The sequence below is a fragment of the Centropristis striata genome, chromosome 6 (genome assembly GCF_030273125.1).
Source record: "Centropristis striata isolate RG_2023a ecotype Rhode Island chromosome 6, C.striata_1.0, whole genome shotgun sequence".
Lineage (NCBI taxonomy): Eukaryota > Metazoa > Chordata > Actinopteri > Perciformes > Serranidae > Centropristis > Centropristis striata.
In genome coordinates, this window is record NC_081522.1 from 36,057,618 (window position 1) to 36,077,973 (window position 20,356).

At 37.7% G+C, this 20,356-nt stretch overlaps 1 protein-coding gene across 2 annotated transcripts in view; it reads left to right on the forward strand.

The window, feature by feature from the left end:
* Nucleotides 1-20,356, forward strand: part of si:dkey-106n21.1 (solute carrier family 23 member 2) — a 93,880-nt gene that overhangs the window by 28,148 nt on the left and 45,376 nt on the right. Inside the window, exons 1-2 of one of the 2 annotated variants that reach the window (XM_059334988.1) lie at nucleotides 1,855-1,977; nucleotides 12,571-12,723. In XM_059334988.1, coding sequence (XP_059190971.1) covers nucleotides 1,906-1,977; nucleotides 12,571-12,723 — 225 coding nt within the window. In that variant the 5' untranslated portion in view covers nucleotides 1,855-1,905. Of the gene's footprint in view, nucleotides 1-1,854; nucleotides 1,978-12,570; nucleotides 12,724-20,356 lie in introns of those variants that run through there. The other variant, XM_059334987.1, reaches the window with a different exon arrangement.

Sequence of the window (20,356 nt, forward strand, 5' to 3'; positions counted from 1 at the left end):
TTGAAGTTTTTTCTGGAAAAAAAAACAAAAAACCCTAAACCAATTACCTTAAAATTCTTAAGTGTGTGCCACTAACTATGAACAGAACCTAAAAATTATAAATTGAATGAATCTGATAATACATTCGACAGTTCCTTTAAAATTTAAAGGCCAATTTTTGGGTGACTTTTGCATCAACAAAATATTTCAAATGTGCATTTTGAAGATGAGGTTAGGATGAAAATGCGTAAATAATTTGTAAATAAGACAGCATCCTAAATAGGATAACACTTCTTTGACATTGATTTTTACTGTATAAGTATAAAATATTGATAACCAAACCGAGTAATTAACTACATTTTTCTTAACCCTTTCAACCAAATCTTTTGAAATAGATATACAGAGAATTTGTCAAAACTGAGGTTGAACTTTAATCAAATTTGATCATCTTACATGTTTATTCCTGCCAATGGAAATTTTATTTTGCCTATAGAAATTTAGACCTTTTCAGTACATTTTTACTCATTTGTACATTTCTTTAAATTGTTGAATTTCATCTCCCCCACATTTCAACTTTAGATAGGCCATACCAAATGATGACACTACTATATATATATATATAATATATATATATAATGGTTATCTTACCATGATATTCTTACCCTAACTTTAACCAGTCTCGCTCCTCATGCCTAAACGTAACCAACCAGATTAACAACAGCAACAAAAACAAGGCAAACTGTGACCTTGTGGGGAGTGAGGAGGATCTTTGACCACCTCGGGTGTGAAAAAAAATGTTCAAAAGGTCGAAATCTCTGAACTCTCAGGAATCTCTCAGGAAGGTTCTGGTATTGTCACTGTTGCAACAAAGACCAAAAAAGCCCTTTTGTAGTAGATAATCAGCTGGACAATAGATCATATTGCAAGTGTTGTGCTTTTTATCAAGTATGCATTGTATCAAAACCAATGTGCAGAGCTTCAAAGTGCTAGGATGAAGCACTCATCGCTGTGACTGATCTTTTTTGCCAGAGAAAATGCTATATGCCCTTATTTAGGAGAAGATATCAATTATGTTGTCAATAAGTACTTTGCATTCAGTATCAATGTTAAGGAAATTGGCCAAAATGTATTTTTTTTTTTTTTAAATGGGAAAACATCAAGGGAAAATTGTACTTTTGAAAATTAGTAGACCAGGAGTTTCAATTTCCAAAATGTATGAGTATTTTATCAACAGTTGGGGGTAAGGGAAGAAAAAAATAGAAAGAAAAAGAAAATATTCTTCATTTAGATTAAATTTTAAAAGTTGTAACAAAGGTGCACAATCTCGAATGAACATGAGGTTGTAGGCGAATTAACTGAATAAAGCAGCATTGTAGACATCAAGTTTTGGAGCAGAAAGCATTGATCTGTTCAAGACACAGACTGATACTAATGACAATGTCATCCTCTATAATTGTCAAATATCACAATGTTACATGTGATGACATTGTGTCCATTGTACCACAGGTGAAAAGTTTATCTAAAATGAAGTGACGCAGCCAAGAATCGCAAGAGTTGGCACGCCAAACCCTACACAATGACTGTTATTATCTGAATGTTTTATCTCCAAACATTTGGTAAGAGAAGACCCTTTTAATGAGTATGACAAATTAAAGATTCATGTGACAAACGTGCTTCTCTCCTCTCAAGTAGTTCATCGTCACACAACAGCAGGCACATGACCGTAAGTTAGAGTGACGAAAGCCAACATTGGCTTAGCACCACACCACAAATGTTTCAGAGCAGGAGAGGAGATTACAAAGCTGAGCTACTCATTCATTCTGACTGTGAAACTGGCAACGTTAGGTGCTTCGCAGGGTTTGCTTGTAGTGGAGTCCACCTTGGTCCGGAAACAACTATACACCACCTTGCCTTGTTTTTATCAGAATGCGTCTCACTACAGATGATAAAATAGAGCTGGGACTCAAGGAGCAGGGGACGCTTAATCCTGCATTTGGGGTAAGTGTAGTGTCCTTTTAATTATTTTTTCAGTTTGGCTTTGTGACACCAACAAAGTGTCAAACACTGGCTGGGTGAGGCTTTGAGTTAATTACAGATACAAATCTTTTTATATAAATATATGTGATATAGAAGTTTATATATGTGTATGCTATACTATATATATATATATATATATATATATATATATTCATTTTTTGTTTTAGCTTTTACTTCCAGACCAAGAGAAAGAGTAGTGCAGTGCTGTTTTCTTACATTACAGCTGTAAGAGCTAAAAGTAAGCCACTGTGGAATGTGAAATTACTGAAGTGTGAACTTGCTCTCCAAAGGACGGGATATTTCAGTGGAATCGATTGCATGCTTTCAAAGTATGTGGCACATATCAGTCTTGAGTGTAGTTGAGATGGATCAAAGAGCTCCAAGATTAAACTAAAAAAAAAAGCTCTTTAATAAAAACATTAAACCAGATACAGAAACGGGATAAAGGGTATTGAAGCAGGGATATTTGTGTGCCAGAATGGCAAAAAGGTCAGGCTGCATGGGGTGTGCAAGTGTACACAGCTGAGCACAGCATTAATGTTTCCCCCTTTTCTCCCCATCCCAAATAACTGAAGAATTTGGAAAAACAGGAACTCCAAACAAACAGCGCAACTTCTACTGCAGCTGGACAAGCATGTCAGTCTGTCATCATCTTATTAAACTTTCTATCATTTATTATCCCTGCATTAATGATGACCTGACACTCCAATACAAAGGCCCAATATGAAAGTTCTACCATACTATATATTCAAATATGTTGAATTAGGGTTTAAACATTTAAAATTGAATCATGAAAACTTTATCTGACTGTCAAAGTGAACTATCTCCATTGATTTAATATACTTTAAGCATACAAATATATGCCACAAACTTATTTAGAGCTCTGGGCTCTTTTACATTTTTTTTTTTTAAAGTGAGTTTAAAGTCCCAATTCAGTATGTTTAGAACATGCACCTAAAACTACGTCTATTTGGAGTTTCTGGGTGTTTTTCAGGATATTTTGGGACAAAAGTACATTAAACTGCAGAGATTTATATTAACTATATTAAAATAAATCTTTTATATACAGAAAGTGTATGAGATGTTTAACCTCTATGGTAACAGTTGAATGAATTGGAAAAGTGCTAAAGATTTTCAAGAACAAAGAGGAGAAAAAGGGATGGTTTCAGTTAACTTTACAAGAGCTCTGTCTACAGGTGTTTATTTTTATCGCTAATGCCAAAATGGCTTTATGCTTGAATGCTTAACCAAAATTCACAAACCCAAGCTAGGCCGTTAGCAACATGCTGAGGTCGGCATAACTAGCTGAGTGACATGCAAGTCTGTTGCACTATAATAATATTTTTATAATTAAAATGGTTAACCAAAGTTGCCAGTGGGCAAAGATATTATCTCAGTTCAGTAGAGCATCGTCTGTCTTTAACACGACTGGAAGATACTAAGATGGTCAGTAGCAGTTTCAGAATAAAAGACAGTGTGCATATTAATATTAAAATCACCTCTTTATGGTAAAAATGATATATAAATTATCTAAACCATAATAAAAAGGAAGCAGACAAGGATCCATGTTGCGACCAACAATTACAACAAATGACCTGCGGATGTCTGGAGTGTAATTTTGTAACTGTAGATGGACACCAGACTTAGATACAGGATGTATTTGTCCACCAATGGGATGGGAATGTAAGTCATTTTTTTGCCATTATTTTTCTTTTGCTGTTTGTACAAGTGAGCTTTTGTTGTGCAGTACAGCTTTGAGTGTAGTGAAAGCCAATTAAGGGTTTCAGATATCAACACAGGAAAGAGACAAACTCCAAAAACAATGGCTGTCTTGTAAAACACAACTTCCAACTCTCTGAGTGGCTCGCATCTCGTCTTACGTTTTGGTGGATTTTTCTCTGGATACTGGAGCACTGTCATGAGTGAGTGAGTCTGACTCTTGATCTCCTTACTGGTGGTTGTTTTTGATGTTGGTGATAATTTTGAGGTTTGAAGGTCATTCTAGTTTTTAGTCATTGTAAGCAATTCTGGGTATATGTGAAACAACTGGTGAACATTTTAGATATTTGTGAAAAAATGTGCTAAAGGTTGGAATTATAGTGCTATGCAGTTTTTTGCTGCAAAAAATGACAGGGAAGTATTGTAAACAAAACCAAAGTAAACTGCAAAAATATATAGTAATGGCAAATAAGCAGTATTTTTAAAAAAAGGGGGGGGGGTGTAGCTTATAGTAGATAGTAGGCAAGAACTATATGTGTGTTTGTTTGTTTGCATGAGAGTGGGTGAATCAATAAACACACACTCAGTCACCTGCTAGTCTGCCCGCAGAGCTCCACAGAAAGAACAACTCAGTCTGCTGACTCTCTTGTCAGTTGAAGATGGGAAAGGTAGAGCTTTTTAATAACTCAGTTCTATGTGGGACACCTTTGAGATTCTGGTTTGATAATTTATGTTAGGCAAGGACAGAAGTTAAGCCAACAACAAAAACAGTGACCGAGCACCTTACACATTAAAAAAAGGCAAATGATCAAGATATGTGAGTGGATGCTGCTGTGTTGGCTTTTAGCTTTATTAGCGCCAGACTAAACATGATCTTAGGTTTGAAGCTGATAAGTTGAATGATTGGCAAATGTGATTGTTTGAGGAGGAACTTCAGCTGAATAGTGCACCCTTGACTTAGGGAAAACACTTTAGGCACAGACTACTAGGAACCAGCATTATTAACCATTATTCAAACAGTCTCTGTATGTAAATATTACCTGTGGAACAAGAAAATAGAACAAACAAGACAATGATCTGGTGATGGAATAACCCAACATTTCAGCCTCCAGATTGTGTTGCCAATGACAATACCATTCTTCATATTAACATTCTAAAAATAGTGTTAAAGGAATGTTGAGAGGGTTAATCACGTCATCAGATTAAACACAAATCTAAGTTTAGATGTGCATAAAAGTTCACAGAAACTGCCAACAGAGATGTCAGTCATCTGGAAACCAAAACACTTGTCTTGCTGCTGCAACAGAGCATCATTGAACCAGTCCTTTAGCATTCTTCAGCATGTTTTACAGTCACTGAGGATGAAGTGCCTCTTGAAGATCATCCATGCAGCCAGCAAACTGATTGGTCTTCCCACGCTAAATTTATCCATCCACATTGTCACAGCTGTGACGTGGAAGGCACATTTCAGCACATGATGCTGTGCATAAATAATCACACTGGCCAGCATTAGATTAACCCCAGATTGAGGGCGCTTTCACACCTATCTCGTTTGGTCCGGACTTTAGGACTTTTCAGCTTGATCCGAACCTAAATTCCAGGTGTGAAAGGAACCGCACCAAAGGACCGAAGTTTGGTCCGACCAAAAGAGGTGGTCTTGGTCCGGACCAAACGAACCAAGGTCCAAATCTTTTGTAGTGTGAAAACAACTTTTTTTTATAGTTCGGACCTTCGTATCAATGACAGGAAGTTTTTTTCTTCTTCTGCTCTCGAATTACGGTACAGGAAAAGACTGCCATAACTCGCAGTGATTGCGTGCGGTTTTCTCCCCCTCTCCTGTTGACGGCGATACAGTTTTTGCATGAGGAGGCTCATCTTGCGAATACCAAGCACTCTCACGTATTGCTCATTAAGCTGGTACTGCTGGTAGCAAAAGACCAGCAAAAGTATTACCACAGGTAAAAGGTGGCTCGCTGGATTCATTTTGTGTAAACACGTTAAGGAAGTAACACTGGCGTCAGATGTCGGCCGGCCTAACATCGCAGCATAACCAAAACAAAATGAGCCGCGGAAGTACACAGGGAGATGACGTGTCCAGTAGAATTGTCTTGTAAAGTCCGTTATTCCTTTTGCAGTGTGAAACCAAAACCAACCGGACCAAATGTATACAATGTAACAGAACACGGACCTTGGTTCGGACTTTCAGGTGTGAAAACGCCCTGATTCTAGGGAGGGACCAAAAACCAGTCAGGGGGTTCCATGGGAAATCAGAAATAAAATGGCTTATAACAGCACTGGGCATGATTTACAGGCTGTTGTGCAGTGCCCTGTGGGGTGGGGGTGGGTTTACCATGGGGTTAGCAGCTTGATTGTTGCGATTAGTGTTGGTGATGGCTGTAGTGACCACCATTACTTTACAGATTAGGAAATTACCTACACATTAAGTTTACAACATGGTTGATGAACATATCTGCAGGGTCACTGTCTAGGCAGTCAAAGATCTTCAGGTAAGGGAAAGATCATGGTTTTGGCTTAATATTGAAAAAGTCGTTAGTGACCTGAGGTAAAAATTTACACTGTTATCACTCCAACAAGAGTGCCTAAGGCCAAAGCCTAAGCACAACCACAGACATGACTGCACTTTTTACACTGACTTCCACCTTTGCCAATGAGTGTAAAAAAAACAAAAAAAACAACTTTAGGTGTATTGAAATAGTCATATCATATCTTGACATGGACTATCTACAACATTAAAACACACTTTGACACCAGTAAATCCTCCCAGTATGTGACATTTATTTTTAAATTTATTTATATTTTACTGCTAATATGTGTACTATTGAGTGTGAGAATACACACTTATTACATGGATTTTTGTATCTTTTTTATTTTGTCAATGCAGCTTTTAGTTTCACCCAAATCACACACACCAAACATATTTTACTCGTTAATAATATGTTGCTATGCAGCTTGTCATTTGTTTTTTCTCTCTCCAATGTTATGCATTGTAGCCTTTTTGAATTAGAGTCCAGAGCACAATGTCCAGAGTATCAGGGATGCTGTTTGTAGAATAATAGGTTGAATTTGTTTTCTTTAAAAAAAAAAAAAAAATGAGGGAATCACAAAAGGCATTGAAAAATATTAGATATCTCAAATAAATTACAGGAAAGTATTGTATACAAAACCAAAGTAACATCAAAACAACAGTTATTATGCCTATAAGATTATTTCAATTGCAGAAAAAAATTATAGTAATGGCAAATAAGGAGTAGTATTTAAAAGCAGGGGAAAATGTGGCTTATAGTAGATTATGGTTGGTGTTTCTGCATATGGCAAGAAACCTATGTGTGTTTGTTGCATGCATGTTTGCATGAGAGTGGGTGAATCAATAAACACACTCAGTCACCTGCTAATCTGCCCGTCTCACAGAAAGAACAACTCAGTTTGCTGACTCTCTTGTCTGGTCCTAATCCTTCAGTTGAAGTTGGGAAAGGTAAAGCTTTTTTATAATTCACAGATTTATGTGGGAGACCTTTGAGATACTGGGTTAATAATTTATGCAAGGCATGGACAGAAGTTAAGCCAACAACAAAAACAATGACAGAGCACCTTACACATTAACAAACGCAAATTATCAAGATATGTGAGTGGATGTTGCTGTGTTGGCTTTTAGCTTTATTAGCGCCAGACAAAACTTGATCTTAGGTTTGAATCTGATAAATTGAATGTGGCAGATGTGATTGTTTGAGGAGGAATTTCAGCTGAATAGTGCCCCCTTGACTTTTTTATTTAGTCAATGCAACTTTTGGTTTCACCCAAATCACACACAAGAAACATATTTTCAAAAGGCATTGAAAAATGTAAGATGCAATACCCCAAAACCTAAAAAAATAAAACCACAAAGCAACTGTCCAGGATGTCCAAGTGAGAAAATATGCTTGCTTTCTTACTTGGTATGAGATAAATGGTAGAAATAATAGTTGTGGACACCTCTCCTGTGGTTACTGGAGTGCAGGTACTTAACCACTAGATGGAAGCAAATGGCTGTGTAATTTACCGTAGCAAATTCCTATGTCCACTACCTGCTAAGAACTTTAAGACGTGAGAGTGAGTCACTGTCAGGGAGGAAATGCTGTGCAGACAGGACCGCATTAGCATGCTCTCTCTCTGCCATGTGACTCTAGTGGGAGACAGATCCAACAGTGGGATGTGTACAACGTGGTGTTTTCTCTTGTTTGAAGTGCTGACTAAATGTCAGACTCATCCTCTGAGACACAGCAGGTTTCTGGGCGAAGGCTATTGCATGTGGCTTTGTTCCTGGTTATGAGACCACAATGTGAAATATCATTAGACTCACTTGAGTCTTAATTTGATCTTTCTGCTGGCTCTAGTGGGAAATATTTGAGGCCTCCAATGAGAAAGATGATGGTGAATATGAAGAAAGTTGTCAGAATGTCTTTGATCGCTAATGTTAAAAATTTGAGGGCTTTATTCTACACGTGGTGCAAAGCTGTGCACAGTGCTAGTTTCAGACCGACGCAGTTGCCATTTTCACTGCCGGCGCCAACATTGTACACGTGAACGAATTGGTCATAAACTAAGGTGTGGTCCAGCTTATTGTGGGTATCAGTTAAAGGTATCGGGTCCTCTGCTCCTCTTTCTGAATGAAATAAGGCATAGTATTCTTCAATATGAACTGCTCTTTTTTACACACTTATTAAACAAAGTCTTGGCCCCATACAAAATGTATCGATCCAATCCTGAAGGAATGTTGAAGGGGGAGATGTCTTTGCACCTCCCCAAAAATCTGCGATTCAAACGTAAAAGCTAGATTTGCTCTGTGAAAACCAGGTAAGGGCACTGAGAACTGGCTCCAAATTAAAACCAGTTCTGCACTTCAGATTTCAAAGGAATTATTAGAATATTTTGATTTGGTTTTGTTTATCAGTTCCTAAACACTTACACATTGATGTCTTGGCACCATGGAGGAGCTTTAGCCATCTAAACAAAATTAGACTTTTGTTTTGAGAAAGAAAAAATTGATGGGAAGATCAATAAGAATTGCGTGCACACCAGTTGGTTGTGCGCCATGGAGTTCAGGATTTCTCAGTGTATTGATCTTCTTTTATTTATATTGACCGCCATTTAACCTATTAAGTAAGTATGGTGTCCTCTGTCCAGGACTGTGAGAAAAACATGGAAGACTACTGGCCAAATCAGGCACTTGGCTGTTTTTATTTACTTACCCAACGTATGGACCCTGTGTCTTTTTGCTGGTGTGTCAACACTTGGCCTGCAGTAGCCTACGGCAAAGAGAGAAAAAGAATGAACAATTAATATTGAATCATATTATTTAGTAACCGCAGCCAGCGGTGGTGGGCGGTGTGCAAGATCAGATCCATGAGGGAGGAGGAGAAGAAAGATGCTTAGTCATTTAATATGTCACTACTTAATCTCTCACCTGTTCAACCTTTAAAACACCTCTCTGACACTTCAAACAGACACTTCCTCAATAGAGTTGATACAAACCCTTTGCAAACTGATCTGTCCCATGTGGGCTGTATAAGAGGGAACTGACCTCTTTGCGTTTCAATACAGCCCCTGGGTCTGTGTATATAATATATATAATAATAAAATACATAATCCTGAAATCAGAAAGTTTATGGTATCAGCTAAATTGTAAAGATTGATCTTTTTTTCTACATATCAGCCATCAATGACTCTACTTTAATAACACATATGCAACAACCAAATCGGGCATGTTGACTCCACACACAACGTCGAAAGTGTTTGTAAAGATCCCCAGGAAGCTGATCTGTCCCATGTGGCCTGTTTTAAGAGGGTGTTGACCTCTTTGTATTTGAAGGCAGCCCCTGCTCTCACATATATCAGGTGGCAGTCTTAATAGTTCTTAATACAAGATATGTTCACATCTGCCGTTGGAAGCTATGACTTTTCCCAAAGGATGCCAAAAAAAATCCCATAAAAACTCTCAACAGGCTGCCTGTCCATCACAGGGACATGGACACCTTGATGCCAGAGACCAAATATAGTCTTTAGCTTATGGAGAAAAATATGTTTCAGTAGTAGTGACATTTGAGGTTAATTATACAGAAATACGATAATAATAAGATTTCCAAATATACAGTCATGGAAAAAACTATTACACCACTTTTTCCATCAATTTCTTGTTCATTTTAATGCCTGGTACAACTAAATGTACATTTGTTTGGACAAATATAATGATAACAACAAAAATAGTTCATAAGAGTTTAATTTTTGAGCTTATACCTAGCCATTTTTTGTGGTTTTCTTGATAATAACCAAAGTCATTATGAAGAAAACCATGGAAAATGTCTAGATATCAACTCTTAAATTAAACTCTAATGAGCTATTTTTGTTGTTGTTGTTGTTAAATTTGTCCAAACAAATTTACATATATTTGACTTTAAATGAACAAGAAATTGAAGAAAACAAGGTTGGTCTATTAATTATTTTCCATGACTGTTTATGCTGCGTCTTTAATAAATTATTACAAATGTATTCTATTGTCCACTAACAAACGCCATCAAACCTGAACATGTCAAACTATTCACATATATATTTTGAGTGTTAGGGTTAACTATTTAATTTCATTTGCACTTGAAATCCTGCTGCAAAAAGTAAACTTTTTTCCCCATTTTGCATTGGCTGAATCTGTAATTATGATTCACATGTGGACGTCGCTACATTTACATGTACATATGAAGTTTGAAGACTTGTTTTTGGTCCTTAAAAACATTTCTGAGGCATAGTAGAATAGAATTTCCAAGTGGGAGAGTCATTTTTTTCCCAAATAATCTGTAAGTCTGTATAGGACATTGACTTTTGGAGAGCTTCATTGACTACTGTTACTGTATGTGGACATACTTAATTGACCAAAGTTTATTTGTTCATCTATATTTATATATATACATATATATATATAACTTGATTTATTTGTGTATCATATTTCTCACTCGTGCTGAACCTTTCTTCACTTAATAACCACCTGACCTGAGATTTATACGATGTGTCTTATCCTTGATTTCACTAAAATGATTTAAATGGCAAAGACAAACATTTCTTTCTTTGAACAAGATCATTTCCAGTAGAAGAAATAGTACTAGAAGTACAAATGAGATCTCCAGTTTCACGGTTCTTTTGGTATTTGTAAGAATATATTGAGGTTAATGTTGGAAAGGTTAATGACCTTGCCTTTGAGTTACATGTCACATAGTTTCTCTTTCTTTAGTCAACACTTAGATGTAAAATGCCCTCTATCTCCACGGCACACATTTAAGTCACTAGGGTGGAACATAATTCTGGCGCTGTAGGTGTCATAAATAAGGGCACAGAGGTCCAGACATCAGTAAATTTCTCTGCTTGCTGAACCTGAAATGAACCGAGTGGTTGCACACACTCATCCCTTTAACACAACGCACTCTCCATAATAACTGTAGCTGCTGCATAAGATTTAGGAAATTAATAGCTGGAACCTTATTATGTGCAGAATTAAAAGTGGGTTCTGCAGAACTTTATTTCACACAGTGATTTGGTGATATAGTAGAATTCAACAAAAGCTTAGATAAATAAGCTATACAGCAGATTTAGCTCTAAAAATTCCCAACATCTGACAGGTTTTAACTATTGCACTATACAGCAGTGCATGCTGGTAAAAACACCAGGGGAATTCATCTAAAGCAACATATAGGACGTGCCATTTTCCCCTGATAATGTTGAACATATTAATAGTAACTGTATGCCAATAAAGTAGTATGAAAGCTGCATCAACCACATAATAGGTGGCTTTAAATGAAGATGCTTGGCAGTTGAGGTTTTATTTTCTTTACTTTAGGGTGTTTTCTACATGAAACACTGTCTGCAAAACATTACATTAGAAGCATTACATTAACTTAATTAAAATAATGGAAATATATAACATTATTTTCATTATTATCATTATTTCCCCCATATAATGATATGAAACATGCATACTTACATGTACCAACATGCCAAACTACTCAGGAAATTATTACAATGCAGAAATATGGACTTTCATGTCTCTGTAACCCCTTACAGCATTGACCACATGGTATAGTTGTCATTTAAGTTTAACCACAAAAAAAAATGCAAGCAAATTGAGTTATACTACATAATTATATGCTTTCCAGACCTCCTCTTTGTATGTTTTTCATATACAGCTCTGGGTGAAAATCCACCACCTCTTTTAAGCCTCCTACTGCAAAACAAAAGTCTCTGAAGTCGACAGTGATTAATGTCACACTATGACATTTTCTTCCACTCTTTCAACAAAAACATTAACGTTTCTCTTTATTAGAAACATGAAACTGGATATACCACCAGAACAGCCTTAAAAACCTTCATCACCAACATCTTGTGGGATTTAGGAGAAGGTATGTTGTTCACCCCACCTGCCTTCCACTATCGCCCACACGGACGGTCCGCACGTCATTACTCACGTTAACTCCATCGCGTATGAACTGTACGCCTCTGATCCCAGCCTAAATCCCCAACAGCTCCAGATTACAGTGAAGATAGAAAGCTTTTCCTGAAATTTGGAAAAACAAAATCATTAATAAACCTTTGGCTCCGTTAGGGCCTCTGGTATGCTCACAGCAACAGTGAGTGATTTGCTTAAGGTATGTTTGTGTTGTATAAAAAAAACCTAGAGGTGGGAGTTAGTGTCCAAATACTTTGAGTGTCATCGGAATTTGTATGAAAATATTGTTTTGTGTTTGATGTGGCTTAAATGGATTGAATTACTTGTTTAACTTTGCTTTGCTTCTCTCTAAGGTCAAAGACGGTGATGAACAGCCACAGCTGACAGTCGACATTGGGGAGCCACACACAGAGGCCCGAGAGGAGGCTGTTGACAAGAGTGCAGACCTGGTTTACTCCCTCAACGACCGGCCGCCCTGGTACCTCTGCATACTACTGGGCTTCCAGGTAAATCCGTCAGGGAATTGTAACTGTCTTCAAGTGAATGTCAGTGGTCTTAAAAGCAAAATTATGTTTTCTTTTACTACAGGGTGTCCATAAAGCCTCTTTACAATTTAAAAAAAATATTACAAAGGCAATTGATGAGATATCTTAATCAGATTTGTTGCATGTACACTACCGGTCAAAAGTTTTAGAACACCCCAATTTTTCCATTTTTTATTGAAATTCAAGCAGTTCAAGTCAAATGAACAGCTTGAAAGAGTACGAAGGTAAGTGGTGAACTGCCAGAGGTAAATAAAAAAAGGTAAGGTTAACCAAAACTGAAAGATAATGTAGGCTACATTTCAGAATTATACAAATAGGCCTTTTTTCAGGGAACAAGAAATGGGTTAACAACTTAACTCTATGGAGTCTTGGGCTATTTTGTCCATTTTTGAATTCTTTTCATGTCTTTGTAAGTCATTTTGTGTCTTTTGGTGTCTTTTTTTGTCATTTTGTGTCTTTTTTTTGGTCATTTTGTGTCTTTTTTTTGTCCTTTAGTTCAACATAAAATGTGATTTTGAATCTTTTTTTATTTTCAAAACACTATCATGCTCAATAAAGAATTTTAAATGTTGCAAATGTGCATTAATTTCAGAGTACACTGAGACATTAAACTGCATCATTTTTAATTAAATTCTGGAAAAGTTGGTGTGTTCTAAAACTTTTGACCAGTAGTGTACTTTGTGGTTATTTTAAGTTTTTATTCACATTGCATTTGTGTATTTCAGGTACAAGAGGTGGGGGAAAAAATCAGTACAGCATAGTATCGTAGGGTTGTCACGATACTAAAATTTTCAACTCAATACCAGTACTTAGGAAAATATTCGATACTCGATACCATTTTCGATACCACAAGGATAAAAACAAAGACCCCAAAATTTAACAGAAATATTTTTATTAACAAGAAAATAGCAACATGTAAAAATGAACAGACATATTTTCCTTGTTGGTCGAACACAGACGGTAGAGTCGGCTGTGTGTGTTGCTGTTTGGTTGCAGGTCGACTTTTCTCTGCTTCATTCTGGGACTTCAAGAGAGAAAATAACACTTTTCAGTCACCAACATTTATGTAAACTTATTAACTCTATGCTTATGTATACTGACACTGTGTCTATAAACGTAATATGGGCATACTACGTGCCTGATTTATTTACTTATGTTGTTTATAATCATTAACGTGACGTCAGCCTTTGATTGCTAGCTGCGGCTAATGGCTAATAATAACACGGCCAACATTAATGCGGGCCACCGGCTACGATAACATCAGTAATAGGTAAGTTGGATACTTTTGAAAATGAGTATCTTATCCGGATACGACTTTTTCGTTCAGACATTTAATATTTACAGAAACCTGACTTTGGTGGAAAAATCAAAATCAAAATCAAAATATTATAAATATATTATAAAAGAGCTGGAATAACAACAAAAATATAAACGATTGAAAATGGATAAATCACAGATTCAAAACATTCAACAGTAACATACTTAAAATTAAAAGAAACCTGACTTCAGTGATGAAAAAAAAATAATTTAAAAAACATTTAAAAAATTCAGCATATTAATGAGGTGGAACAACAACAAAATTAATGGATTTTTTTTACTAAATAAATGGATGAATCCGACATTAAAACAGAGTATCGATACTTTTGACAACCCCAATAGTATCCTGATAATTTGTGTGCCAATATTGTATCGATTCATGGCCGCCAAGTATCGATATTTAGTGTTTATTTAGCATCAGTATTTTCACATTTTTTCCCGAAGGCCTTACCGGGCTCACTTTTAGGAATATACTGGAGGCACTGGTTTTATGTGAAACTAAAAGATAGATCTAAGGAATCTATGACATATGTGTGTCAGGATATCGTGTCGGGAAGTTGTCGAAATAATGCTGCAAAATAACAAGTGTTTTAGCTATTTGCTTAAGACACTGGAACCCAGGTATGTGACTCCTTCGCCACGTTATTTCACAGACACAGCTGTATCGAAGCTATACAGTAGCCTGGCTAACACCAGACTATTCTCAAATGAGGTCTAGTCTGGCAACTAGCAATGGATTTCTCCGTAGAGGAGGTGTGGTTTACGATCCTCCAGAGCCGTTTATTGGACGCTTAGAATGTCTATCAAAAGCGTCTGTAGGTAGCTCTTAGCCAATCAGATCAGTTATACCAGATGACGTAGTAGAGCAACAGAAATGGATGTTTGTTGTGTGTGTGTCTGTGAGAGAGTGTTGCTTGCTGCTTTGCTTCTCCAGTTCTCGCTTTCTGCAAGATTATTCATTTTCACGCTTTATTCCCCCTCATGTCATTCAGCCACACACATCCACTGATTTTATGGGCAATAATCAAGCTGCTGCGGGCCTCTCGGCGGCTCCGCTGTCCGCGGTAGCGGGGCTATTAGCCGTTAGCGGCTATTAGCTATTAGCCGCTAACGGCGCTAATAGCCGCTAGCGAAGCTAATAGCCCCGCTACCACGCCGGTGATCTCAGCGGAGCCGCCGAGAGACCTTTCGCCTTTCAACTTTCGCTCTAAACTATTTAAAACACCATCTGCAGCTAAAGAGAGTTTCGCGTCTGCTGCAGACATGTTGGATCCGGAAAACTACAAGCTTCCAAGTGCCGAGTAGTACGCGTCATCGTCTTGCCGTCCCTCCCCGCTCTGTGATTGGATCCCTAAAACAGGGCTAAGAATGCTTCCTGGATTCCAGACTCCGCCGCAGTTCTAAATTAAATTCGAGCGCGCAAGGCAGTCTGGGTATACCCCGGCTAGCTATACAGAGCAGTGAAGCTGAAAGTTGAGGAAAGTTTGAGAAAAATGCAGCAATTGTTGTCAGCCATAATGTTTATATCAGTTAGGTTCAATTTGACTGGAACTTGTTGTGTTGTCACTAGACTTGGGTCGATCCAAGTTAGTAGTCCACAGAGAGTTGACTTTCACTTGAAACCTGAAATCATTTGATCCAGCAGTTGTCAACAATTGACAAACGTAATTCCAAAGTATGTTAGTTTGTGTATTATAGTGGACATCTAGGGTGAGGGAAGTTCAGATACTAGACTGGGTTATGATAGAAAAAGTCTTCCTTGAGTTTACATAAGAAAATCAGAAGACCAGAAGGTCATGAGTTTGAGCAGCCGTGACATTTGAATCATGCAGTGAAATTAGTTACAATGAAGCCCTGTAAAATGGATAAACTTTGAAGAGTTGGTCATGAATCAGCAATTTAGATATTTTTTCCGAGTGTAGTATTTTCAGTTTTCTCGTGTATTAAAGGCCCTCGATTGAACCACAGACAGGGTTATGTGGTACCTTATAATAAATAAACGTCTTTTCCATTCTGCAGGGAGTATTCAAAAAAAGACTGTTGCTATAATTGTGTCCATTGGCTGCTCAGTTTTGTGTTTTTATTCATGTGTATTTCTTTGAAGAAAACACGGAGTCAGCTGATCTTTGATTGGAGCACATTAATGGTAAAAACCAAAAGCCTTGAGGAAGTTTTTCAGTGAAATACTGGTAATAAATTCCTTGCACATTGTTGATTATTCCAGCATTTCTGTTCACAGTTGTTTGTTTTATTGTTGGTGTTTTGGCTCTTTTTTGAGCTGGCTGTGTGATATGAAACCTGGATTTGAATAGTTGGCCCCAATACAAGTCAAATCCAACTGAAAGCTTTAAACACAAAATGACAGCTGCAGCAACAACATCCATTTCCCAGGAAAAGAACTACAAAGTACATGGTTACTAAAACTTTCTGGAGTAATTGTGTTGTAATAAAAAACATATTTATCATATTTCAGGGAGAACAGCCATTCCTCCAAATGTGAGTATTTACTTAGTTGTCATTCTTTGGATCGTAAGCTGTCTTTTGGGCTTTGATTGTTGGTTGTATCTGTCATTTTGTTTAGAAACATAATGCATCTGTATCTAGAAGTATGCTGTATGCTAGAAGTATGAAGTATGCTGAGACTGCCCTGCTAGTTTATTGATGAGGTTGGAGGGTTTCTTTTGGCGGATACTGATGCTTTTTGTAGAAAGAGGCCAACTTCACAAGCATGGAGTGTCTCCCGTCTCCATGTTTTTGTTGTTGGTATCGTGTCTAGTCTCAGTTATGGCTGGTTGTGTTGTTGTTAAAAAGAAGAAAAATGACAAAAACATCTAAATGAAACCGTACAGATGAGGGCAATGACCGGTTTGGGGGCTATTAGCAAAGCTGTGTGCTTGTTAACACCAGAGGAGGCATCCTTTATTGGGCACTTTCAAGAAAGCCTCTTCTAAGCAGGAAAGACATAAGAGGAAGAGTAGACATGCTGTAAATTCTCCAGTGGTTTGCAAGCTGTAAAATGCCCAGGATGACTGAAACAAAGTCAGAAGACCACATGTGTCCATATTATCAGGGTCAAGTCAGAGTCGAAGCAAATGCTTGGATGTTTGACCTTATCGCGTCATTAAATAGCATGTGTTAAATCTGCATGATTTTGTTAGACAGCACGATTCTCCTAGCCACCCCATGGGAATGTTGTAGGGTAGGGATTCCCAAAGTGTAGTGCGTGCACCCCTGGGGGTGCATGAGCTGCTGCTAGGGGGTGCACAAGATGAAAAATGTAATGGTGGTCTGATAATGACACAATTACATTTTTTTCCCCACACAATAAAGACGTGTTATTAATTAATCAATAAATACAGGCTATTCAATTTTGTGTCATTTTTTGTTCATTTTTGCATCTATTTTGGTCATTTTTGCATCTATTTTTTGGTTGTTTGGTAATTTTTACATGTATTTTTTGTCAATTTGTGTCTATTTTGATAATTTTGTGTCATCTTTGGTAATTTTTGCATCTATTTTTGGTTGTTTTTGATCTTATAATTGAGCGTAGAAGAAGTTATCTTCTTGTTCTTGTATCATTTTTCCAACCTGTGTTATGATGACGTGGTTGTGTTCACTCCACGCTCATTTAAATTTGCTGCAATTTTTGTTCAACGCAGCTCAAAATATTATAACATTTTCTCAACTGATCTGCTTTCTGCCTCTGATCTGATCATCATCCACCTTTAATTTGGCTATAAAAAATCTTATTGCATTTTGTTTTTTTGAAATGTTTTGATTGGGGGTGCGTCAACCCGGTTGGAACATAGAAGGGGGTGCACGGCTAAAAAAGTTTGGGAACCGCTGTTGTAGGGCATGTCACCAGGGTCATCGGGCTGTCTTCTCCTTGCATTTAATTGGATTTACACCATGATACTTCTAGAAGGCTCAGAATCTTTTTCCAGCATCTTCCCAACCTTTAACCTTCCAATTCTTAAAGCCCTTTACATAGTCCACAAGAACAGATACATTTCTTCTTCTTCTCAATGTGGCAAGAACAAGAAAAAAGTTATTTCTGGCCAGGATATTTCATACTTCACGAGAAACTCCACTGAAGAACTCCTGGGAAGTCGTCACAGGGCCCTCTCGCTGCAGCACACGCCTCATTCAAATTCAAATTTTTGACCAATCAAACACCACACAAGAACAAAGTTCTGCCCAGATGATGTGTCAAGAACAGAGACATTTGTTCTCTCTTCCAGGGCTGCAAGAACAAAATGGCATCAATCTGTTTCTTGTGGAGTATGTATTAGCCAGTCCTCTAAATGTCTCCAAATAAACAATTATCCCTGTGAGGACTACTTACTACTACCAAGCTTCCCGGGATGTGAAATGAGCAAAAACCCAAAGCATGTCTAAAAACCTTCTGACAGTCCTACTGTGGCATTGAAGACAGAAATCTTTGAAAACACAGATAATTCATAGCACAAATATTATCCCTAAAACATCCAGGCACTGCAGTTTCAGCAAACATTATTCAAACAGGACTAGATAGTGCATTTGCCACTGTTTACAGCCACAGATTAATACATATGTGGTGTTTTAGTGAGCATTTCCATCATGTACTGCTCAAAAGTTTGGGGTCACTTAGAAATGTCCTTATCTTTGAAAGAAAAGCACAATTAAAATAATTGTTAATGTGGTAAATTACTATTAAACCTTTAAACAGCTGATTTTCTTATGAAATATCTATTATATATTGTCCTGTGGTCCAGTGGCACATTGTGTTAATCCACGTTTGTAGTGTTGAAAGGCTGATTGATCATTAAAACACCTGAGCATTATGTTAGCACAGCTGAAAACTGTGAAGCAATACAATGATATTTCCTCAGGCTGCTTGAGTATGTAGAGGTAAAGTTGGAGATTTGTACATGTTAAAATTATTATTTCTATCCTTGTCAATGTCTTTACTATGTTTTCGATTCCTTTTGTAACTAATTTCATGAATAAAACAGTTTGTTTCCATGGAAAACAACACAGCAGTGACCCCAAACATTTGAGCGCAAGTGTATGTGGGATTTAGTTGAAATTAACTACAACTGACATTTTAATGGTGCAAATAGGACATGCCAACCACTGTAACAGTGTGGCTCATTGATGTGTTTTTCATAGTTACATACAGACATGCTTGATAGAATCAATTCATTGTACATTTTTAGCTTTTCATTGGATTTGTTGACAATAACTTAAGCTTCATATGGAATTCTAGGTTCTTATGGGACATAGCCCATTCTATGTTGTCATTTTCGTATTTTCTACATGTTTGATATGCTCTTTGGGAGCATGTGAATATGGTCTTGTGGTAATTTTATAGAATTTTATAGAATTATGACCGTGCAGAGCCTCTCAGACATAGCCACTTGGATGAAGGCATATCATCTCCAGCTGAACCTTTCAAAAACTGACCTGCTGGTCCTCCCTGCTAAACCTACAATACGACTTCAACATCAACATTGACTCCCTGTGTCTTGCCCCCACCAGGGCGGTGACAAACTTAGGTGTGATGATTGATGACCAACTCACCTTTTCCAGTCATGTCGCCTCACTTACCCGGTCATGCCGCTTTGCACTTTACAACATCAGAAAAATCAGACCTTACCTAACTCAACATGCCACTCAACTCTTGACACAAGCTGTCGTCATCTCAAAACTTGACTACTGTAACGCCCTTCTGAAGGGCCTCACAGACTGCACAGTAAAACCGCTTCAGATGATCCAGACAGAGTGGCGTGCCTGATCTACAACCAGTCAAAAAGGTCACATGTCACACTGCTGCTCATCAAGCTCCACTGGCTACCTGTTGCAGCCTGCATCAAATTCAAATCTCTAATGCTAGCCTACAAAGTTGTCTCCAGTACTGCTCCTACCTACCTGAACTCCCTGATTCAGACATATGCTACCTCACGACAGTTGCGGTCTTCCAATGAATGGCGCCTGGCTTAGCCCCCCGTTGGTCCAAACTCTTTGCATTTCTTGTTCCCCGTTGGTGGAATGCACTACCAGTTCCTACCAGAGCAGGGGCGTCCCTCTCCACCTTTAAAAAACTCCTGAAGACCCAGCTCTTCAGAGAGCATCTTCTCTCCTAGCACCACACGATAATTCTACTCCTTAAAGCAGGGGTTCCCAAACTTTTCCATGCCAAGGCCCCCCAAATAGCATTAGCTTCTGGCCGGGGACCCCCAAACCCACCGACAGTGCTACAAAAAAACGAGTCCTCCACGGCAGGGCTGTTGGTCTT